We start from the raw sequence: 25365 nt of genomic DNA, 5'->3' as shown, positions 1-25365 counted from the left end.
CTCCGTGTTGGGAGATCCACTGCTCTCTTCAAAGCTGTCAGACAGAGTCGTTTGCGTCTGCAGAGGTTTCTGCTGCGTTTGTTATTGTTTACTGTGCCCTGTCCCCAGAGGTGGAGTCTACAGAGACAGGCAGGTTTCCTTGAGCTGCTGTGAGCTCCACCCAGTTCGAGCTTCCCAGCGGCTTTGTTTACCTACTTAAGCCTCAGCAATGGTGGGCGCCCCTCCCCCAGCCTTGCTGCTGCCTTGCAGGTAGATCACAGACTGCTGTGCTAGCAATGAGGGAGGTTCTGTGGGCTTGGGACCCTCCCGGCCAGGTGTGGGATATAATCTCCTGGTGTGCCCGTTAGCTTAAAGCACAGTATTGGGGTGGGAGTTACCCGATTTTCCAGGTGTTGTGTGTCTCAGTTCCCCTGGCTAGGAAAAGGGATTCCCTTCCCCCTTGTGCTTCCCAGGTGAGGCGATGCCTCGCCCTGCTTCAGCTCTCGCTGGTCGGGCTGCAGCAGCTGACCAGCACCGATTGTCCGGCACTCCCTAGTGAGATGAACCCAGTACCTCAGTTGAAAATGCAGAAATCACCGGTCTTCTGTGTCGCTGGCGCTGGGAGTTGGAGACTGGAGCTGTTCCTATTCGGCCATCTTGCTCCGCCCCCTCACAGTCTCTCAATTCTTCTATTTTGATACTTTTGTGTTTCATTTGTGGTTTATGTTTTCTGCGTATAATTTGCAGGAATTTTACTAAACAAGTTGAGATTATTTGGTTTAGTTAAGTCTAGATGATGCAATCAATAGATCAACTTACTCACCTGTGTATAAACTATGATAACAACAACAGATAAAAACAAAAGGACTAGTTAAATTGCCACTTTTGATCGTTTTGCCCTCTCTCACTAATCCCTCAGGACACCTGGCCCTCTTTATTTTAGATATGACTGAAGGGTGTGGCTTTCAACTCATACACATTCTGGAGAGTAATTTTTTTCTTATTTTTAGGTAAAATAGATGTATAAATAGAAATTTTAATTCTATTAAGTTTTCTTTCAGTACTCCAAATGATCATCTTATGCACCTAGCATTCCTATACCCTGCTTTAGAAGTCCTTATTTAACAGAGCACATAATTATCTCTTTCTACAAGACTTGTTTGTGAAAAGTTGAGCTAATTCTGTTTTTGTCAATAGGATCAATTAAAATTCCATAAGGATACTTATTAGCTAAAATGCCTCTGTGTGAATCCCTTACAAAACTGAAGATTCATTTTACTTGTTTAACAAATACGTATTTTCTCAGGGCTGATCCCAATTCACTTTATTCTGTCCATGAAGTCTCATGGGGTTCCTAGAATCAACTGTGACATTCTTCTCTCTTTCTTCTCTTGACATCACCCAGGTCCACCTGAATTCCCTATTTTGAACTCTGTGGGTAAAAGTGGATAAGAATAATGAATTTGGATGAGAGTGTATGGGATGCTATAGTGAAGGAGGAGTAGTTTCAGCAATCCCCTAAGGGAGTAAAAGACAGGATGAACCATTTTCTGCACACCTATGGCATAAGGACCTCTTCCCGCTACAGCCACAGTGCTTAAAGGAAACAGCTAAGCCATTTGATGTCTTTTATGCTTCTTCTTTAAAAAAAAAAATACAACTTTGGATGAGCCTAGTCAGTAAAGAAAGGTCAAGTGAAACTGCTACGGCACATTTTGTTCCAGAGTCTTTTTTTCCCCCTCCATACTGAGCAAGATAAAGGACCCAGTTGTGACTGTCACACAGTGGTTCCTTAATTGAGTCTTCCATCTTCACAGAACCAGATGAGAGAGTCACTTAAAAGGGAATAAATTCAAAACCGTGTGCGGTTTCAGAACAAATTGTCCAAGCCACCTAAAAGTGGAATTCTTTGAAATCCTGCTGCTGTTTCTGCCACATCAGGTTCTTTCTAATTTCAGCCGAAGAACTCCTGTGTTTAAAGTGAAGATCCCTGTAATGAAGTGACATTTGACTGTTCACAGTGAATTCTGTAGTCTTTCACATGAGGGGAGCATTCACAATTGCTTTTTCTCAACTCTGTTCAAGTGACAGGACACCGCATGAGGGGTCTGGCAGCCTTATGTATATTTCTGGGAATCACAGGGTGGCACAGAGTTAAGTTTAGTCTATCCCAGGATGTCAATCCAGGTCTGATCACTGAAGACAATTAGGGGCAACCATTACAATAGTACCAGGTAATAAAGGAAATGTGGTAAGAATTGAACCTACTGTTGGGTTGGAAGTTGGATGAACATCGGGCTTTACAGAGAAAGCCAAAGATCAAGGAGGCCTGGAGTTGCCAGACTTTCTACTATAACAAAGATGGTAATGGAATATTTAAAGACAGGAGCTAAAAATTTAGGGCAGAATGACCTATTACACAGTAATATCTTAAGGTAAAGTCATATTAAATATAGACCAGGCAACATGAAATAACCAAGGTGATGAAGAATGAGAATCTAAACGTAATGGCTTCCACTAAGTGCTTGGAAAAACTTGCTTACACTAAGAGATTATCATGTGATTCAAATTACCTAAGCAAGTAATGAAATGGAAAGTTAAGATCTGCATATACAATCACTATGTAAGGGTCGAATGACTATTTGGAAGGCATAAAAGATAACTGGTATGACTCATAAACCTTGTATTGCAGTCCTGGCTTTATCAGGAAATAATTGAGTGACTCCAGGTAAATTTGAGCCTTGATTTATTCATCACTGAAATGTGAAAGTTGATAAAGTTATATCTCTCTTCATTATAAAAGTAATACAGAAGTGTGATAAAGGACTCAAACTGTAAAAAAAAGACTTTAAAAGTGCATTTATTCCCTTTCTCTCCTCTGTCTCCATAAACTCTCAGTCCAATTTTTCAGGGAAAAAAAATGTTATTAATACTTTCTTTGAAGTCTAATAAAAATGTATGTAAATACATATCTATAAATGCTTTAGAGGCAAGTAAAATCTTATTATATGTACTATTAATATATTGTTTGTTTGTTTGTTTGTTTATTGGCACCATCTTTGCTCACTGCATCCTCGCCTTCTGGGATCAAGTAATTCTCCTGCCTCAGCCTCCTGAGTAACTGGGATTACAGACGTATGCCACCATGCTCAGCTAATTTTTGTATTTTTATGGAGAGATGGGTTTCACCATGTTGGCCAGACTGGATTCAAACTCTTGGCCTCAAGTGATCTGCCCACCTAGGCCACCCTAAGTGCTGGGATTACAGGCATGAGCCACTGTGCCCGAGCCATATTATCTTATTTACATTAAAGTATATATTATGGGCTGAATTGTGTTTCCCCTCAAAAAATTCATATGTCAAAATCCCAGCACTCAGTACCCCAGTATGTGACTATATTTAGAGATAGGGCCTTTAAAGAGGTAATCAAGGTAAAATGATGTCACGTGGTGAGCCCTATCGAGATATGAGCACCTTTGCAAAGATTATAACAGTGAGAGAAACCTAACAGGGCTGACTGCATCTTGCTCGGTCATCTTGCGTCAGCCTCACAGGCTGGCTGTCTTCACCAAGTACTGAGCATAGGCCAAGCTAACCACAAGGGAAATTTAGTTGGTTGATTAACTTGAAAGCAAGGATGATAGTAGTCCTTCCCTAAAACAAACCCCCTCCTTGCTGAGGAACCAAAAACCAATGAAAGGCCACAAGATTAGAATGAAAAGCCACAAGATTAGGATTATGGGAGGGCTCTGAATTCTGCTAGAAGGTAAGCATAGTTTCTATAACCTCTTACTGCTCAGGAGTTATGTGGCCAGAGGTCACAAGATTTGTGACTTCCTCAATTGCTTCTATAGATAACATCACTATTGTAGAACCTAAAATTGGTCTGTTGAGATGTTTTGCAGATTTTTGCATTCTGATAACCAACTGACTGCACCTGGACCCGTGACTCATGACTCTGCCAGTCCCATGGTCCCAGCCAGAGGCGGACTCCATGCACAAGGACTGTTTTCCACAAGGACTGTTTTCCACACTCCTGTGATTTTTTTTTTTTTTTTTTTTTTTTTTTTTTTGAGACTGAGTCTCACTCTGTGGCCAAGGCTGGAGTGCAGTGCCACAATCTAGGCTCACCTCCACCTCCCAGATTCAAGCTGTTCTCTTGCCTCAGCCTCCTGAGTAGCTGGAATTACAGGTGTATACCACCACACCTGGCTAATTTTTGTATTTTTAGTAGAGATGGAATTTCATCATGTTGGTCAAGCTGGTCTCAAACTCTTGGCCTCAAATGATCTGCCCACCTTAGCCTCCCAAAATGCTGAGATTACAGGCATGAGCCACCATGCCCAGACCCATACCCCTATGATTTCATCTCCAATCAATCAGCAGTACCCATTCCCTAGCCCCCTGCCCATCAAATTATTCACAAAAATTCTAACCTCTGAGTTCTCAGGAAGACTGTTTTAAGTGATAACTTCAGTTCTCCCACATGGCCAGCCTTGTGTCAATTAAACTCCTTCGTTACTGCAATACCACAGTCTCAGTGAATGGTTTTTGTCTGTGCAGCAGACAGGAAGAACCTGTTGGGCTATTACATGACCTCGTTGTAAGAAGAGGAGATTAGAACACAGGCTGGCACAGACAGAAGACCACGTGAGACACTAGAAGAAGGAAGCCATTAATAAAAGCCTAAGAGAGGGGCTGTTAGAAGCAAGTAACCCTGCTGACACTTTGATCTTAGACAGCTAGTCTCCAGAACTTGGATAAAATAAATTTATCTTGTTTAGTTCCCTCCCAGTCTGTAGTACTTTGTTATGGCAGGCCTGTCAAACTAATGCAATATATCATATCTATCTATACAGATCAGCTCATAATAGATCTATTGTATAATATTGATTCTAATTATAGATATGATACCATTGGTTTTACATGAATCTATTAGTGGAAATTTAGGCTGTAATTTGCCTCTAATAACCAGAAGTCAAATTCCCTCTGGAGAAAGAAAACATCACCCAGAACCTCAGCATTTTTTTAATAGATCATACAAATAAAAAGATAACAAGCATGGAAGGAGACAAGACTAAATGCCTGAAAATAAAGGCAAAAATACAGACAATAGATTACTCTTCCTGCTTATGAAGGGGTAATTCCCACAGGATAGTCTCTCTTGTCTTAAATCACTTGAAAGTTGGAAAACAAAAGGGAAAACTTTTCAGAGACTAGATAAAAGCAATACAAGCCAGAGTTGAAAAACAATGAAAACAAACAATAAGCCTTTTGATTGCCCCATTTTCTGACTGATAGCAATCTCTTGTCTGTGGTGAAGACAGAAAAACTCAGAGCTCGGTGGCCTCTTTGAGTAGATAAAACAGACATTGAATTTCAAGAGGTGAAAGGGGCTAGAACTGCAGTTCAGTGTGCCAGAGAGGAAAAAGCTAAGGTGAGAAAGAGCTGCTGAAATCTGTAAAAGAGGCCACTTGAGTCTTGTTGAATGTCAGTCTTTACTTTTGGAAGTGAAAACTCCATGATGCTCGCTAATAAAAACAACAGGGAAAGAAGATACTGGACACTATAAACTTAACAGCTTCCAAAGCTCATGCAAACATGAGGATCTCCTGAATGACTTGCAGTCACAGTAAAAAAACAAAAACAAAAACAAAAACAAAAAAACACTCTGTTGGATATATGAGGTATTCAGCAAGGACTTTAGAACACTGAAACATAGGTCACTAGACTAAGCCAAATCTAGAGGCAAGATTTCCTTAAAACTGCCCTAAAATAATTAAAACCAAGTCTTAAAGGATCAAGTTTATTTGTAAGTAATTTCATTGCTTACTGATTGAAGGTCAGTACTCTTTAGGAATACAAAGTTCAGTAGTCAACAATGCAAAATTTGGCTGGGTGCTGTGGCTCATTCCTGTAATCCCCATGCTTTGGGAGGTTGAGGTGGGTAGATCACTTGAGCCCAGGAGTTCAAGACCAGCCCGGGTAACATGGCAAAACCCATCTCTGCAAAAAATAAAAATAAAATATTAGCCAGGTGTGTTGGCAAGCACCTGCAGTCCCAGCTATCCAGGAGGCTGAGGTGGGAGGATCACCTGAGCCCAGGAGGTCAAGGCAACGGTGGGCTATGATTATACCACTGCCCTGCAGCCATAAAAAAGTTAATAGACATGTGAAGTAACAGATAAATTTGATTCAGGATTAGGATAAAAATTGGTCAATAGAAGAGAACAGAAGTCAAACAGAAGACAAATTTAACACGTTATTGGGTCCTCCAAGAAGCAGATGTGACAATAGAATTAAAGGTAAAAAGGATTTCAACAGGGTTAAGGCTGGTGAAAGGAAATAGAGAGTGATCTGAGGAAGGCTGATAAGGCAACCAAACCAGAATTAAACTCTGACCCAAGTGAAGAGAAAAGGTAGAGAAGGTTTGGTGATAAAATCCTACACTCCATGCAGGGTAAGTAAGGTTTGACAAAATCATTGTTCTGTCCTTGAACCAAAGTCTCCCGACTAAGGAGTCCTTTGTCTCTCTGAAGTGGACCAGCCTTAGCAGTTCCATCATACTCAGCAATTGACAGAAAGAAGCCTATGGGAGATATGGCTTTGGTGCAAATACAGTGATAGATTTCAAAATGCAGCAGCTTGAGTCCTCAGTCTATGATCCTCCATGTAGGTTTCTGAGGCAGTCTCATGGCCGCAAGAGCAGACAAGAACTTTAAAACAGTCATTATAAATATACTCAAGGGTTTAAAATAAAACAAAAATAATTAGAGGAGATATGGAAGATGCAATAAGGCACAAATGGAACTCCTAGAGAATAAAATTCAATATAGGGAAAAAACTAACATAATGAACATAATTAAAGGATATTAGACACTGCCGAAAAAATATCAGTGAAATTGAAGGTATGGCAATAGCTATCCAATATGAAGCACAAAGGCAAAATAGATAAATGAGCAGAGTCTCAGTGAACACTAGGAGCACAGAATGCAGTCAAACACATGGGGAGTTGGAGTCCCAGAAGTGAAGGGAACAGAAAAAAAATTGGAAGAAATAATGGTTAAGATTTTTTTAAGTTGTTAATATCTATACAGATTCAAAAATTCCAGTATATTCCAACCAGGATGAACACAATCACTTCAAAAGAAACCATAATCAAATTACTGAAACTAAGAGATAAGCAGAAAATGTTAAAATCAGCCAGAGAAAAAGCCTATGTTACCCACAGTGGAATAATGACGGATGAGTCGACAGAAGCTATGCAAACCAGAAAACAATGGATGATTTCTTTAAAGTGCTGAAATTAAATACTCTCAATACAGAACTCTATACCTAGTGAAAGTGTATTTTAAAAATGAAGGTGAAATGAAGACTTTTTTTGTTTGTTTGTTTCTGGCACATTATGGGACTAGAAATACATGTTTTTCCTCTTATTATTATTATACTTTAAGTTCTAGGGTACATGTGCACAACGTGTAGGTTTGTTACATATATATACATGTGCCATGTTGGTGTGCTGCACCCATTAACTTGTCGTTTACATAAGGTATATCTCCTAATGCTATCCCTCCCCCCTCCCTCCCCACAACAGGACCCGGTGTGTGATGATCCCCTTCCTGTGTCCAAGTTATCTCATTGTTCAATTTCCACCTATGAGTGAGAACATGCGGTATTTGGTTTTCTGTTCTTGCGATAGTTTGCTGAGAATGATGGTTTTATAGACAATGAGAGCTGAAGTTATTCCATGCCAGTTGGCCTACACTATAGACCTTCTATATATAGTGTAGAAACTTGAATTTATACCGGAGTTTCTCAAACTCGGGACTGTTGGCACAAATACCAGAGCATAGAGAGTGGAGAGAAACAAATAATTCTTTGTGGAGGAGGCTGTCACGTTCACTACGGGGTGCTATCACCATTTCTGGCCTCTACCCACTAGATGCCAGTGGCAGTCGCTCCCCCACCCTAGCCTAGCTGCAACTACTAAAAGCATCTACAGATATTCCTAAATCACCTGGGAGTCAAAATCCCTTGCCTCACCATGTTAACCACTGATTTACCCATATTAATGAAGGCCAAAAGTGGTAATTTTGAGAGAGAATATGCAATATAATTTTTGCTTTCATTTAAAAATTTCACTAAAAGGTAATTAGCTGTCTAAAATAAAAAATATTAGTAAAGTATTATAGGATATTTAACATATATAGATGTAAAATTTTTGACAATAGTACAGAGGATAGTAGACGTATATTATTTAACATTTTATATGAAGAAGCGTGATATTGTTTGAAGGTAAGCTATGATGTAAAAACACAAACATTTTGTAAAACTTAGAGAAAACATTGACATATTACAAAAAATCTAAATAACATTACATATATATAATATGTAAATAACATGCCACAACTGAAAAAATAGACAATAGGAGCAAACCCACAAGTGATTTCTATATTGTATTTATCAAACATGGATTTTAAAACAACTCATATATATATTTAATAAAATAATTTACATGACAGTGCTTTCACAAAAAACAGGAGTATTCTATTTTTATTTTATTTTATTTTATTTTTTGAGACAGGGTCTCACTCTGCCACCCAGGCTGGAGTGCCGTGGTGTGATGACAGCTCACTGTAGCCTTGACCTCCTAGGCTCAATCGATTCTCCCACCTCAGCCTCCTGAGTAGCTGGGACCACAAGCATGCACCACCACACCCGGCTAATTTTTGTATTTTGGGTAGAGATGGGGTTTTGCCATGTTGCCCAGACCGGTCTCAAACGCCTGAGCTCAAACGATCCACCTGCCTCGGCTTCCCAAAGTGTTGGGATTATAGGCATGAGCCACCACGCCTGGCCTCAAACTGGAGTTTTTTAAAACTGACATGTGATAGTTGAAATTTTAAAAATGCATATTGGAAAAAAAAGTAGAGTGAAACGTAGGCCAATATAAAATAACCAGACTGAAGCAAGTAGAAAAAATATATAGAAAATACAGAATGAGCTTAAACAATACAGCCATTATGCCACCAATGGAAGTAATGTTACGAATACCAAGATTAATTTGAAAATTTAGATACATTGGAAAAATCCCTACAAAATGAAAATTTAACAAATGCTATAAAATAACAAAGAACATCAAAAATATCTGAATTCTATGAAAAACACTGCAGTCTCCCACATGGAAAACTTCAGGCCTAAACAGCTCCACTCCTGAATTCTTGAAAATGCTTGAAATAGTATATCTTTTAAAACTACTTAGAGATGAATATAATAAAAATGTGTGGCCAGGTGCAGTGGCTCATGCCTGTAATTGCAGCACTTTGGGAGGCTGAGATGGGCGGATCATTTGAGGTCGGGAGTTGGAAAACAGCCTGGCCAGCATACTGAAATCCTGTCTCTAACAAAAATACAAAAACAATTAGCCCGGCATGGTGGTGGATGCCTGTAATCCCAGCTACTTGGGAGGCTGAGGGAGGAGAATTGCTTGAACCCAGGAGGTGGAAGTTGCAGTGAGCTGAGATTGTGCCACTGCACTCTAGCCTAGGTGACAAAGTGAGACTCCATCTCAAAAAAAAAAAAAAAAAAGTGCCACACCCTCAATGTAAACATGACGTAAAAATTATGAAGCAGAAAGGAAAAGACATTTAATTATCAGAAGTCCATAAATGGCCTCCAATCCATATAGGAAGATAATGTATGATAACAATTATATTATAAAATATAGGAAAACAGGATAAAATTGTTTAAAAATAGCATTGAAACAGTAGTTTAGCAATAAGATAAAATAAAGCTAGATATGTAAGTTATTCATTATATAAAAGTTAGTTTCATAAACATGGGTCATGTGCTTGACAATGTTCAAGGAAGTAGGATATTCATAATCAGGACATGCAACCTAAGCATCATACAGGGTGAAATTAATAAATCTGATGACATAATGAGTTACCATATAACTATAAATCATGAAGCAGATTAAAAAGAAAACAACTTTGCACTGAAGTAATCTAGGTATACTTCAGGTGTTACTTTTGTATTCTCAGGTAGGATATGGATATGTCTCTGTATTTGCTTTTAAGTAGGAGATTTTATTATTTATGTATTTTTAGGAAAATCTTTATAAGTAGTAAAATATTTTGAAATTTTGCTCAAAATGTAGCTGCCCTGTAAATGAGTTTTTGTATTTTTTTCTTTGTTTGTTTGTTTTTGAGACGGAGTCTCACTCTGCCACCCAGGCTGGAGTGCCGTGGCATGATCTCGGCTCACTGCAACCTCAGCCTCCCAGGTTCAAGCGATTCTTCAGCCTCAGCCTCTCTAGTAGCTGGGATTACAGGTTTGCGCCACCACACCCAGCTAATTTTTGTATTTTTAGTAGAGATGGGGTTTCCCCGTGTTGGCCAGGCTGGTCTCCAAGTGCTGACCCCAAGTGATCCACCTGCCTTGGCCTCCCAAAATGCTGGGATTACAAGCATAAGCCACCATGCCTGGTCCCCTATAAATGAGTTTTAAAACTTTTCTAAGTATATATCCTAATCTTTCCATTAGTAATCTGATCACAAGGACCCCTGTGCTTATTTGAAGTCATTTTGAGTTCAGGTACATACACATAGGTGTGTGAATGGCTTTCTGGTCATAATGATATACAACCTCCACTCACTGAAAGCTCAACTCTTCACAGCACTAATGAGGGAAAGTGAGACAAGGTGTGTGAGAGGCCTTTCAATGCACTCAGTAGAAAAATATATAACAAAACATTTTAGTAAAGCTCACCTGCCCTTCCTATTGAATCACAGAATGAACAAACATAAATCAAGGCTGACAAGGTTGAGTCTCTTTCCTCAGAGCTTTGAAAATAATAATATGTCATCCTATAACAATATAACATCCATCCTCCCCCATATTCTCTCTCATCTTGTTGGCAAAAGGTCCCTTTATTCAAAAACAAATCTTCATTATAACAGTTGAAAGTAATTCTCATGCCAGGAAAAGATTATCAGATTCATATTAAAGGGAAGATTGTTTTATACAAGGACTTGCCAGAAAAAGATTTAGAAATGAATTATGTTGAAGCTCCCTGTGATCCTTTAATGAAAATTCTAGTATGTAGCCAGATGTTTTATTGGGGAAGAGAATCAAGAGAAACATAGATTGTCCTGCCACTCAACTGAATACTAAAGCTGAAATTAGAGTGATTCACAAATACACATAATGCCTGGAATATTTATCTTAAAAAAAAAAAAAAAAAGAGGAGAAACCTCCCCCTCCTTTGCATTTTCTTTTTTTCTACTATACCATAGAAACCAGACTTTTTCTTTTGAGAATTTGGGATACCTTGTTCCTGTGGCAGAAACAACTAATGCTAGCAGTACTACTGATATCTGTTTTCCTCTTGTTCCCTACTAATATATATATATATATATATATATATATATATATATATATATTTTTTTTTTTTTTTTTTTTTTTTTTTTTTGAGACAGAGCCTTACTCTGTTGCCCAGGCTGCAGTGGCGCGATCTCGGCTCGCTGCAAGCTCCGGTTTCCGCGTTCACACCATTTTCCTGCCTCAGCCTCCTAAGTAGCTGGGACTACAGGCGGCCGCCACCACGCCTGGCTAATATTTTGTATTTTTAGTAGAGATGGGGTTTTACCATGTTAGCCAGGATGATCTCGATCTCCTGACCTCGGGATCTGCCCACCTCTTATTTACGATGGCAATGTGTCAGCTTACAAACAATGAAAAAGTCAGCATGCATATAAACAAAAAGCTAGTCTCCCTTGAAACAAGAAGTGCTCAGGTGACCAGATCATGACCTGTGAGATGTACATGGAAGTCATTGAGAGGTACTGCTACTGAAACTCTTTACAGGGTACTAACTCAGTTGGCATGAACTCCCTTTTCACTCTCCCTGTCTCTTTGCCTGCCTTCCTTCTTTCTTTCCCATCCTTCTTTGCTGCTTTTCTTCCTTCTCTCCCTTCTTCCCTCCCTCTCTCACTCCCTCCATCCTTCCTTCCTTCCTTCCTTCCCTCCCTGCCTCCCTTCCCTCCTTCCTCCTTCTCGCCCTCCTCCCTCCCTCTCCATTTCTCTAGGAAGGGTGAATAGGATTTTAAAAGTGGATTAGCGATCTCACGATGATGTAGCAACAAGTAAAACCTAAGGATAGCTGACTAAGTGAAGGTAGATGGTTCTGGCAATGCTGAATTTCTTCTACAGACAAAAAATTACTTACCTCTAGACTGCTTGTACATTTAGAAAAAGGTTTAAATAATAATTTTCAAAAGAGAATAAATGTATCACTTTTAGTCAAATACAGTTGTTAACTCTGCCATATGATTTATATACTTATCCCATTTTATCCTCATACGATTACTCTTACTCAGCCAAAGGAAACTAACTTTTCTGGAAACAAAAATTACTTGCTTTATAGCCTCAAAGTGTTTTAATGAAGTCTCACTGATCCAAAATCTGAAAATACATAACTGATTTAACTTTTTTTTTTTTTTACATTTGCTTAAACTCTAGAAGAATAAATCAATTATTTCACTATTTGTGACTTTTTTGGAAGAATTGCCTTAGACCTGGTGCAGTAAAAGCTTCACTGCCAGTGCCAATGACAAAGGTCCAATGTGCCCCCAAAGGAAGACGTGGTCTTGGATGTCTCAGGCAGTGTGGTACAGCAATGAGAACATACCAAGGCTGGCACATGTAATTGAGAGAAGCACTCCACACCTGAGACAATGAAAGAAGAAGCATAAGAGTATGTTTACTTATGTAAGAAAGTACCAAACTATCTTCCAAACTGACTGCAACATTTTGCACTTCCACCAGCAATGAATGAGAGTTCCTGTTGCTCCACATCCTTGTCAGCATTTGGAGTCATCAGTGTTTTTGATTTTAGCCATTCTAATAGGTGTGCAGTTTTAATTTGGAATTTTCTAGTGACATGATGCTGAACATCTTTTCATATGCTTCTTTTCCCTTTGTACATCTTCTTTGGTGAGGTGTCTATTCAGATTCGGGGTACATGTGCAGGTTTGTTACATAGATATATTGCATGATGCTGAGCTTCTGTTTATCCTATCACCTAAACAGTGAACACAGTATCCAACAGGTCATTTTTCAAGCCTTCTCGCACTCCCCCTTCCCTGCTCTTATAGTCTCCGGTGTCTATCGTTCCCATCTTTACATTCACGTGTATCCAATGTTTAGCTCCCACTTGTACATGAGAACATGCAGTATTTTGTGTTCTGTTTCTGTGTTAATTCACTTAGGATAATGGCCTCCAGCTGCCTCCATGTTGCTGCAAAGGACATGATTTCATTCTTTCACATTGCTGCATGGTATTCCACAGTGTATATGTACCACATTTTCTTTATCCATTCTACACTGATGAGCACCTAGGTTGATTCCATGCCTTTCCCATAATGAATAGCTTTTGCAGATTCTTAAATTGAGTTCTTCTTTTCTTCTTGTTGAATTTTAATAGGTTTTGGAGTATTTTGAATAACAGTCTTTTATCACATATATCTTTTGTGAATATTTTCTTCTAGTCTTTTGGCTTCTCTTCTAATCTTTTAACAGTATCTTTCATAGAACAGAAGGTTTTATTTTCAATAAAGTCTAGCTTTTCAATCCTTTTTTAAAAATGAATTATACCTTTGGCGTTGTATCTAAAAAGTCATCATCATACCCAAGTCAATTAGGTTTTGTCTTTTGTTATCTTCCAGAAGTTTATAGTTTGTTTCACATTTAGACCTATGATGCCATTTGAGTTATTTGTGAAGAGTGTAAAGTCTGTGTCTAGATTCTATTTTTATTTTTTGCATGTAGATGTCTAGTTGTTCTAGCACCATTTGCTGAAGTGACTATCTTTTCTCCATTGTATTGCCTTTGTTCCTTTCTCAAAGATTACTTGACTCTATTTATGTGAGTCTGTGTTGGGATCTGTATTCTCTTCTATTGATCTTTTTGTCTGTTCTCTTGCCAATAGCATGCTGTCTTGATTACTATGTCTTTTTTTTGTTTGTTTGTTTTGTTTTTGTTTTTTTTTTTTTTTTTTTGAGGCGGAGTCTCGCTCTGTCGCCCAGGCTGGAGTGCAGTGGCTGGATCTCAGCTCACTGCAAACTCCACCTCCCGGGTTCACGCCATTCTCCTGCCTCAGCCTCCCGAGTAGCTGGGACTACAGGCGCCCACCACATCGCCCAGCTAGTTTTTTGTATTTTTTAGTAGAGACGGGGTTTCACCATGTTAGCCAGGATGGTCTCTATCTCCTGACCTCGTGATCCGCCCGTCTCGGCCTCCCAAAGTGCTGGAATTACAGGCTTGAGCCACCGCGCCCGGCCGATTACTATGTTTTTATAATAATTCTTAAGCTTGAATAGTGTTAGTCTTCTAACTTTGTTCTTCTCCTTCAATATTGTGTTGGCTATTCTGGATCTTTTGCATCTCCATACAAACTTCGTAATCAGTATGTAAATAATTACAAAATAATTTGCTGGGACTTTAATTAGGACTGTGTTGACTCTCTAGAGCAAATTGGGAAGACTTGACGTCTTAACAATATTGAGTCTTCCTATCAATGAACATGAAATATCTATTTAATTCTTCAGTTTCTTTCACCACAGCTTCGTAGTTTCACTCACAACAAGATGTTGTACATATTTTGTTAGATTTATACCCTTTGAGTGTTTGTCTCTTATGAAATTCATGTTGAAACTTAATCTCCAATGTTGCAGTATTGAAAGGTGGTGACTTTAAGAGATGATTGAGTGATGAGGTCTCTGCCCTCATAAGTGGATTAGTGAGTTAATGGAATCATAAGCTGTCACGGGAGAGCGACTGGTGGCTGCATAAGAAGAGAGACCTCAGCTAGCACACTCATTCTCCTCACTGTGGAATGCCCACCTCAGTACTCTGCAGAGAGTCCCCACCAGCAAAAAGGCCCTCACCAGATGTGCCCCCTTGACAATGGATTTCCCAGTCTCCAGAACTGTGAAAATTAAATTTCACTTTATAAATTTCCCAGTTTCAGGTATTCTGTTTAAGCAACAAAAAATGGAATAAAACAGTGTTGAAGTATTTCATTTTGGGGTGTGCTTATATAAAAATACCATGTTTTAATTTCAAAATTCTTTTGTTCATTACTGGTATAGGGAAATGCAACTGACGTTTGTATATTAACCTTGTATTCTATACTCTTTCTATAACTGCTTATTAATTGTAGGAGTTTCTTGTCTGTTCTTTTGGATTTTCTACATAGACAATCATGTCATCTGTAAACAAAGACAGTTTTATTTCCTCTTTGCATTTTTCTGGTGACTTTTAATTGTGATCAAAGTGGGAAAATAGGTGTTGAGGACTGTATCTAAGAGACAAATCTGCCTCTTAATTTGGGCAAATTATTTTTACTCTGGGGCATCCATTCTTCATCTGTGAAATGAATAGATGAGACCACATAGACTCTAAGCCACTTTCAGCTTTAATATACTGTATTCAATTTGTGATTCCACTGTCTTGATTTTCAGTTGTATTTCTTGAAAGTGAGTTGTCCTTTGACAGAGTCCTGGGAACTCCTCCTCTATTTCTGGAGTGAGCTCCTACAGCCTTTGTGTTCTCTGAACTGTCTTGACAAGCACTTCTCCTCAGAGGGGACTGGCACACTGACTCACCAGCTGCTATCAGAGTGATAACAGCTTGTTCTGAAGCTTATGATTTCCAAGGCTTGTGGATTATGAAGCATCCGGTTTGAGAATACAAGCAATGGAAAGGGAGGCATTCATATGGAAATGTTCTAAACTATATTCGATTTCCTGAATTTTGAGTGCAGACGTGTACATGAAAAATTGACAAAAAAAAAAAAAAAAAAAAAAAAGAGGTGGCGGTGGGGAATGGAGTGTGGTGACCAAGCTGTGGTTTACCCTGCTGTTTGAAGCTGAGCAATCCACTTAACCTATATTTCCCTGTATATAAAATGGAAACTTGTAGTGGCAGGTCATCTCATTATTTTCTAAGTAGTGAAAGGACATACTAGAGACAAGATGGCTGCCCTGTGAGCGGAGATTTTCAATGTTGTATATAATGGGTCTTTCAAATGTGTTTAGTTCCAGCCTAATCATTGAGATATCCCAGAATATGAGTTTCAGAAGGGAAACAATGATGTCTGTGCTACTGTGTTCAGTTCCCTCTGTCCCTAGCCATGTCCTATATGTGTGACCCTGGTGGTCAAATTAGCCAAATGTGAACAGGATGCTGGAGCTTTAAACATGTAAATTTGCAATGCACATACACACATACACATACACACACACACACACACACAAAAACACATACATGTACTTACTCTTTAATGTCAAAAAATATTAGAATTACCAAACTATTCTTAGATGTCTTTTTGAAAGTACCAAACATGATTGGGTAGGTTTATTGATCTGGTAGTATGTATCAGGTTATTCGAAGCTCTGGAGATTTAGTAGTAATGAAATCCTCGTCACTGCTGTTATGCAGCTTACATTCTAGTTGGGGGAGATAGACAATAAGTAAATAAATATAATGTAAATAATTAGTTGTATTATTGCATATAACACAAGCAAAGTAGGTTAAAAATCAGGGAAAATTGATTTTCTTTGTTTCTAAGAAATGCACTTCTTACATTTGGAGACGCTTTCACCCTTTGTGTTGACAGCCTCTTTGCAAAAGTAAAATTATTCCTATTTTATTGTTAATTCCTCAAATATAGTAAGAAAAGAGAAAAACAAGAAAAAATTCAATTAGCAACATTAGCTTTCATAAAAATGTGTAAAGAAGAATAAAAACGAGAATGAGGGAGCAATATTTTAGACACCATGATCATAGAAGTCGTTCTGGTGAAGGGACATTTGAGCAGAGACATCACCGAAGGGAGGAAGTGATCTATATGGATATAGATAGCTGAAGGGAAACCATAGGAAAATAGAACAGAAAGTGAAAAAACAGACATATTCAAGAAACTACAAAAATTTCTATGTGACTAGAACAAAGAAAGCGAGATTGTGTGGCAGATAATGATGTTAAAATATAGTGAAGAGCCAGACCTTGGAGAGCGATGTCGACTGTGGTAAGAGGGTCAGATGTTATTATGCTGAGTTAAATGAGAGTCATCAGAAACCATACAGTATTACCCATTATTGTGCAATTCAATAATAGATATTCTAATTAGAAGTAAACAATGTGTGTTATTTTCAAACACTCTTCTGTTACCTAATCTACATTCCTCCTCAGAGTCATCAAATGCCAAAGAAATCACCCCTCCAAGATATCCCATCCAAATCTTGTAAGTTAAAATATATATATATGTGTATATATATATATATATATATATATACACACACACATATATGTCTAAATATTTTTCCCCCATTTGAAAAGAGAATCTGTGGTCCTGCATTTTTTGCCATTATGTTATAATTGTATTCACAGGACAAGGTTTCTTCTGAATGAAAGCCATTTGTATATTTTGCCTCTGATTTATCTCTAAAATAATTCATCATGTCTTGATTTGATATAGAATTGAATCTTTCTGGTCATTTTTCTCAGGTCCATCTTTAGAGGTATAAACCTCTATAAATTTTAACCCTCTATAAATTTGATGACCAGTACTAAGTACATTATATATCTTCATCTCTGTTAATTGCTATGATTCACATTAGTTCAAGGCAGTTAATTTTCCTACATTCGGAATAGTTTCACATGCTCTCCTTAAGCAACCTATTTTCCTTAAGTTAAACTTTCTTCAACTTGAGGGCCCAGGGGAAACTAGGCGAGTTGTCATTGGGCACCTCTGCTCTAACTCAGCTGTGTGCTACACATGAGCCAGAGTCCAGCAGAATATGAGGCAATTCCTGAGAAAGCTCTACAATTTCCCAGAATAGGCAACTCTTTGTATTCTTTTCTTCCCCTATCTTTTTATTCTTTTCCTTTTTCCTTTTATTATTCTAATTGTTTCCTTTACCTTTTTCCCCCTTTTATTTTCTTTTATTTACTTCTCATGGTGGAACAGCTAGTAATGTTCAGTAATTCCCACAACCATTTGTTAGTCTTGTTATTGACTAAAACCAAGTTTTATGTACATAGGAAAAAATGAGTTAATTACAGAACACAGTTTCCCTGGTCCTGAGAAGGAATTAACAATATCTGAAATTTCATTTTTGGACATTCGTCTTTTGGCCCAAATATTTGAGGTAACACAATGGTCCTATAGTCAGACTGAAAAGAATCGTAGATTTTTACCCAATATCAAACTTTACTAATTCCCAGGGTACAGGTAATCAAGAGATACAGGCAAAGCAAAGACATGTCTGTGACTCCCACACCAGCTCACTGGTCTTCCTATGCCGCATTTGGATGCACCTTATTTTTGGCAAGATCCAAAAAATTCCTCATCCAGATAAAACACATGAGGCCCCTAGTGATGTGTGTGGAACACCACTTACACAAAGGTAGCTGTTTCAGACACGCAAGCTTTCCACTTTGGTCTCAGAAAACTATAGAATTGATGTTTTCTAGAGTGTCATTCCCCATACATTCATAGATTACAGGCTTATTTACCATAAACAATCCTAGTAGACCAGGTATATCCTGTTAAAGACATGCCACGGATAAAGGTATTTCTTAAGTAGATACTAGCAACAAGTCAAATTAACATGTTAATAAAATTTGACCAAGTTATTCCCCTCTGTTTCTTGTTTTCACTTTCCTCAGGAGTCTCCAGGATAGGAAGGGTGGATTTCAAACTAACTGATAACTTTTTTTTTTCTTTCCAGAAAAATTTAAACACCTATTGCTGGCTTTGAAAATGGAAGAAGAATGCCCTGATTGAAGGAATGTAGTGGCCTCTAGCAGTTGGCAAGGTAAGGAAATATCTTCTCCCTTAAAGCCTCCAAAAAGAACTTATGCCCGCTGCATCTTGATAGCCCACTGAGACCCATTTCAGATTTCTGGACTATGGAAATTTAAGACAGTAAACTGCTGTTGTTTTACACCACTAAGTTTGTGGTAATTTATAGAGCAGCAATAGGAAACTAATTCAGGCATGTTCAACTGGCATTTATTCAGATGTCATGCATGAGGCTAAAACCAAGCCATATGAAGAAGAGTAGGAAAAACTGAAGGAAAACATATTTGGGATATGAAGAGAAACAATATTTCTAAAGCCTTCATGTAGGAGAGAGATATAATAAGGTTCTGCTGAATTATGTGGTACAGATAATAATAAAGTATATAATATTCTGAAATGGTCAATGTAAACGTATAAGAAATTAAATGTAGTGATACTACTGTTGGTTTCACCAGTATAGTTACACTTAAGATAGATCTTCATGGTATTTACTACCCTTATTTCCTTTTTGTTATTTGCAATCATAAGCGAAAATTCAAGGTTGGCCAATAACTAGAATATTCCCTTTTGACTGCTTTGTTCTACTATCGTACCCATGGAGGTCTGGAAATAGTCTTACTAGCACTTTATTAGAGATGTTGGTTGTTAGGATCAGTTCCCTCTAAGCAAGTCAGTTCTACATGTTGTATACTGCACATTAATTTTTTCATGTATTCAGGACCTGTGTTAGCTGTTTTGGAGAACAGATGAGTTCACAGATGAGTGGAGGGGAAATTTGTGGCGTAAAGACCTTGCAGTCCCACCATAGCTCACATATACTCTGCTTCTGTCTTAATTTGTGCTGCATTCTCTCCAACTTACCATATGTCCAACTCCCTGGGAGGAGTGGAAAAAAGAGGAAAAGAAGGTGGCTAAATGAGGCTTCTGTAAAATCCAAGCTCAGGGACATTAACTGGAGATTCATATTTAGATATATAGCTATTATTTGTATTGTTTTATTTATCACAAGAAAAAGTGGATAGAAAATCAGCAGAAAGTAGTTTTTTTTGTTGTTTAGTTTTGTTTTGTTTTGTTTTTAAGAAATTGACTTCTTAAATTTGGAGACTTTCACCCTTTGCACTGACAGACTCCTTGTAAAAAATGAAAACAATGAAAAAATTCTTTTTCATTGTTAGTTCCTCAAATGTAATAAGGAAGAAAAGGAAAAACAAATAAAAATTTCAATTAGTAACTTTGAATTCCTGAAATTTTGTGTATTTTTCCCTTTTGGTATATGGATACTGAAATTAAAATTGGACCTGTTGAGCACCTTGATGTTAAGCAAATGTCAAGTCTGCTCATTCAGCAAAATGAAAACCCTGTCACTTTTGATTCTCAGTTCCTGTGGTTAGGCTAGTCTCTCAATCACTGTTTCCCATACATATTCAGGTATACTGGAGATACTTTTTGGCCAATTAGCATCCCGATGGTTTTGAACATTCATGACAGTGCAAATCCCTAATCATGAGGAGGACTTAATCTAAGAGTATTTGAGCAACTTGCTAGAGAGACAGCTGAGATTTCAGCGTAGCACATGTGTTTTTAATACTTGCTATTCTACATTGCTGACCTTTTTTTGAAATAATAATTTCACATTGATATAGTTAACCTGTAAGCATTTTACATGCAGGATTCTTATTGTGCATTGAATTTGTGTGTCATGCCATGACATGGAAAGAGCAAAGAAGGGCTGAGTAGGAGAAGTCAGGCTCAGAAGTCTCTCAGATGCCATGCACCACACAGGGAGTTAGTGATGATAAGAATTAGACCACTATGGCAGGCTACTCGGGTGAGATACTGAGTCGGGGGGATAGATGAGGTCAGGGGTTTGATGAGGGATAAACAGGCAAGAAATTGGTTCATTTAAGGGAACACTTTGAAACAAAAGAATAAATGAAAAGAAAAAAAGTCAGCAGATTTCAATTGTCTAGTCAGCGTGCTGATGGAAAGCCCAAAAGTCAGGTCACCAAGGGACCCCGAATCCTTGGGCAGGAGCTGTTCACTCCCCTTTGAGGCTTATTTGTATGAAGGACTTGAAAGTCTCTATTTGTGGTCCAAAGGAAAGACTTGATCTGATAAGGGTATATACTCCTGTATAACACAACGGCAAATTTCATGTCCTTGTAGGGGTTTCCTGCACCAAAGAATGAGCACAAAGAGAAGCTTTAACCATAAGCCGGTCAGGATCTTTCGATGTCTACATTGCCTTCAGGATAACTAAAATAAGCATTTATTCTTATATTATTTATTCATTCATTTAATCATTCAGCAGTTATTTATTGATTTTCCCTGTTATATGCCAGGCACTGTTCCAAGTGCTGAGGATATAGCAGTAAACAACATACATACATTTCCTCTCCTGTTAGAGCTTTTATTCCAGGGGTTGGGTGGGGAGATATATAATAAAGAAAGAAAAGAGCATATAGTATTTTAGATGGTGATAGGCATTACTGAAGTGAATGGAGCCAGAAAATGCTTAGAGGGAAGGCTTCTTATTTCATATAAAGCAAATAGAAAAAGTTTCGCTGATAAGGTGGCATTGGAGTGGAGACCCAGAGTTCATGAGAGATGAGCTCAGATGACTTTTAAAGCATGCCAGCAGGGCAGGGAAAAATGGCTCATGCGTGTAATCCCAAAGCTTTAGAAGACCTGGCATGGTGGTTTGTGCCTGTAGTCCCAGGTACTCCGATAGCTGAGATGGATCACTTGAGCTAAGGAGTTCAAGACTACAGTAAGCTAGATTGGAGCTAGATTGGGCCACTGCACTCTAGCCTGGGTGACAGAGCAAGGCCCTGTATGTAAATAAATAAACGAAGCAATAAATAATGTTTAAAAAGCCAACAAATGTCTTGATACTCCTTCCTTAAAGAAGTGGAGCTTAATTTCTCTCTCTTGAGCACAGACTGGACTCAGTTGTTCACAGAATGCAGCATGTCATTTGGGGAGCTCCTGAAGCCTCCTGCCTACATCTGGCAGCAGAGGCACATGTATTGAGACTGCAACTCTGGCCAATATCTTCCCGGCAACCTCACAAGAGACCCTGAGACTGATCCATGCTTCCTAGAGTCTGTGCTACTCCCAGATTCTTGACCTTCAGAAACTCAGATAATAAATATGAGTTGTATTAAGCTGCTAATTTGGGGTAATAGATCACTAATTCCTGAGCCATGAGGATATCCTGAGTAAGAGTAATTCAGGAAGAAAAATTCCAAGTACAAACGTCTCATGGAGGGAGCATGGGGGTGTTTGAGGAACTCAGGACATCTTTCAGAGTTGAAACAGAGTGACTTCTGTGGGAACCCAGCAGAGGGAGATGGTGTCTAAAAGGTAGCAATGGAGCAGAACAGTTAGAATGTTAGAAACCACTGTGAGTTGAGTTAAGAAAGGCAGTAAGCTGGAAAGACAGGAGGTAGCAGTCAGAGAATAAATGATTGAAACTAAAATTGTGGAGGGGTCTAGTTATTAGTCAGTGGTGCTTCTGAGAGAGGGTTGGAGTCAAGATCATTGGTGAGAGGTAAAAAGATAGAAAATAGAAATCGAGTTTTAAGCTCTTTTTCTGAAGATTTCCATTTGTTTTCTGTCTACACATCTGCTTACATAAATGCTATGTTAGCTACAGCGAGAACCAGGCAAAATATTGAAATGGATTATCTCAATTCCAACACTACTGCTTTTAACAAAACAACACAGTGTGCCTTATTTGATTACAAAACAGAACCTGGATTTCAAAAATGATTGAATCTAGTAAATTTCCTAACTCTTAAAGAAGGAAACTGCACAATAAGAGCTCCTTAATTAATACTTCCAGTTCACCATCACTCTCATCTATTTTATTCAGGATAAACTGATTTTATTATTATTTCTCTGTTCCAAAGAAATCTATCAAATTTAAGCTCTCAGAACTTGGTAATCTCTCAGTCAAGCGTGTTTATACATATTTCTCATATTAAGTGTGGCTGATTTTGTTAGCTGTAAGTTGGAATTAATTTCTTCAAGCAACACTTGAGCAAAACACTGAGTTCCTCAGTCTACATCTACAGGAGGAGCACTCCTCCATATTCTCTTTTTCTTCATTGAATTGAGTACAAAGAGATTTTTCAGAGTTATAAATACAAGGCATTCAACTTTGAATCAAGACAAAAATGAGAAATAATGATCACAAGCTGAAAAAAGCTAACCTCAGAAACAATGTGTGTATATAAGGCCATAATAAACATGTTGCGTTCTCTCACCTTGGTCTTTTCAATGAGGCCTGTTTTCTGTCTTCTAAGATCACTCCTATCTATTGATAAATTAACTATGACCTTGCAGCCAAAGATTAAATAGCAAATATGGATTTGGCTATTCCATGACATCAATATTATTTTATAGAGCTCTGGTGTATCAATCTGTTTTCACACTGCTAATAAAGACATGCCTGAGACTGGGTAATTGATAAAGGAAAGAGGTTTAATGGACTCACAGTTCCATATGGCTGGGGAGGCCTCACAGTCTTGGTGGAAGGGAAAGGAGAAGCAAAGGCACGTCTTACATGACAACAGGCAAGAGATAATGAGAGCCAAGCCAAAAAGGAAACCCCTTATAAAAAACCATCAGATCTCTTGAAACTTATTCACTACCATGAGAACAGTATGAGGGAAACCACCCCCATGATTCAATTATCTCCCACCAGGTCTCTCCTACAACAAGTGGGAATTATGGAAGCTACAATTCAAGATGAGATTTGTGTGGCAACACCATCAAACCATATCATATGGTGAACACAATAATCTCAGATGGTAAGAAAGTTTTGTTTTTAAAAATATATATATTTATCTTATTTTAGATTTTTTTTTTTTTTTTTTTTTTTTTTTTTTTTTTTGCTGAGGCAGGGTCTCATCATGTTGCCCAGGCTGGTCTTGAACTCCTGGGCTCAAGCAATCCCTAAGTGCTGGGATTATAGACAAGACCCACCAAACTTGGCAGACAAACCTTTAAAATTGTTTAATTTTGTAAGGCTGCTATAGCTTGTCAGACATTTGGAAGTTATTTTGTAATCATTTTATTGTCAATCTTTCTTAATTTATATATATTTTTTCATGAACAATTATTGCCTCCTATTCCTACTCCAGTACTCAGTAAAGCGTATAATGTAGAACATTTAAATATTTGAGTTTTAGAGATGCTATGACTCAAAATCATGTACTTAAAATTTTTTTATAAAAGTAGGACCGATTAACAGAATTTCAATACTTTTTTTTTGTAAATAGCTGTTTTTAGCAGATGTCTTAGAACAATAGTGAACTGAAATCATGTAGGATTTTAATTACCTGGGAATATAAAATTAGGTAGAAAACAGACTTTATCCAAATTGATGTGTGTGTGAGCATATACTGTATGTTTCAGAGCAAAAAATGTTTGGGAAAAATAACTGTACTTTCTTAAGAAGACACTTTGCCACATAAGGAATATTGATGATATAACTGGAAGAAGTTCAAAGTTCACATTCTATTCAAGAGCATTAGATCCAAATAAGCCCATATTTCTGTGTGGCAAATTAAGCAAATGGCAAAGAGTAATTTTCTCTGAAATAAGGGACTATTAACAACCAGAATATGCCATCTGCATTAAGGCTCCAGAAACACTATTTAAAGTAATTTACAGGTTGGCCAATGATTACAATTTTTTCTTTCTCATTTGTACTCAAGGGGATTATTTTCAATTAAAATAATACACAGAGTCCAATTTAGCTTGACACACAGTAGATGCAAATAAAAGTTTGCTCATTTGCTTATATTTGCTTGTTTGAGTTGGGATTTTTGCCATTTCTTTTTTGCTTTTGCATAAAATCTCAACTACAGAAAATTCACTGTGTTAACAGTGTGAAGGAGAAAAATGAGAAGACGGTTTTGTCTGAGTTTTTATACCCTTGAGGGTATAAAATTTATGTCGATTTATGGGGCAAATATTGTGGCTTTTGCTTAAAACTAAAATGAAGCTAAATGCTCCCTATGTTGCTGTGAAATGATTTATTTATTAATCCAGTATTTACTGAGCACCTACTATATATTGACCAATCTTCTGGGCCTTGGGGATAAATTTATGGATAAAATAGACAAAAATCCCTGCCCTACTGTAGGTTACCTTCTAGTTGAAGAAGACAAATGATAAACATTGTTAATGTACAAAATGTTAGAAGGTCACATGTGCTCCAGATAACACAAAAAAAGAAAGGAGAAAGAACATGGGCAGGGAGAAATGCAATTTGATAGGGTTCTTAGCCTCTTGAAGATATAATTGCATTGTCTCCTGGCTCCTGTCTAATTGTTGTCAGATTGGATCAAAATTTGTTTACAACTGCTTTCGGGTGGATAAATTATACTCCACAATAACATGTGAGGCTATAAAAAGCTGCAGTAATATTAAAAAAAATTTTTTTTCATGTAGCCAGAAATTCGCTATTCTCAATTTCCATGGTTGAAACTTTCTTGACTCT

The 25365-nt window shown here is 37.8% G+C and overlaps 1 protein-coding gene across 9 annotated transcripts in view; it reads left to right on the top strand.

Annotated features, from left to right (window-relative positions):
- Window positions 1-25365, top strand: part of LOC144330602 (uncharacterized) — a 159998-nt gene that overhangs the window by 71670 nt on the left and 62963 nt on the right. For 5 of the 9 annotated variants that reach the window (XR_013396879.1, XM_077942811.1, XM_077942814.1 and 2 more), the window contains 2 exons: window positions 18778-18864; window positions 23563-23668. Coding sequence is in view for 4 of the 9 variants with exons in the window: in XM_077942811.1 (XP_077798937.1) it covers window positions 23607-23668 (62 nt within the window). In the remaining 5 variants the exon portion in view is untranslated. Of the gene's footprint in view, window positions 1-18777; window positions 18865-21017; window positions 21356-23562; window positions 23669-25365 lie in introns of those variants that run through there. The other 4 variants (XR_013396882.1, XR_013396883.1, XR_013396880.1 and 1 more) reach the window with 2 other exon arrangements.

The sequence above is a fragment of the Macaca mulatta genome, chromosome 8 (assembly GCF_049350105.2).
Source record: "Macaca mulatta isolate MMU2019108-1 chromosome 8, T2T-MMU8v2.0, whole genome shotgun sequence".
In the NCBI taxonomy this organism is placed as follows: domain Eukaryota; kingdom Metazoa; phylum Chordata; class Mammalia; order Primates; family Cercopithecidae; genus Macaca; species Macaca mulatta.
The sequence above is the reverse complement of the archived record's forward strand: the minus strand, read 5'-3'. Positions and strand labels throughout refer to the sequence as shown.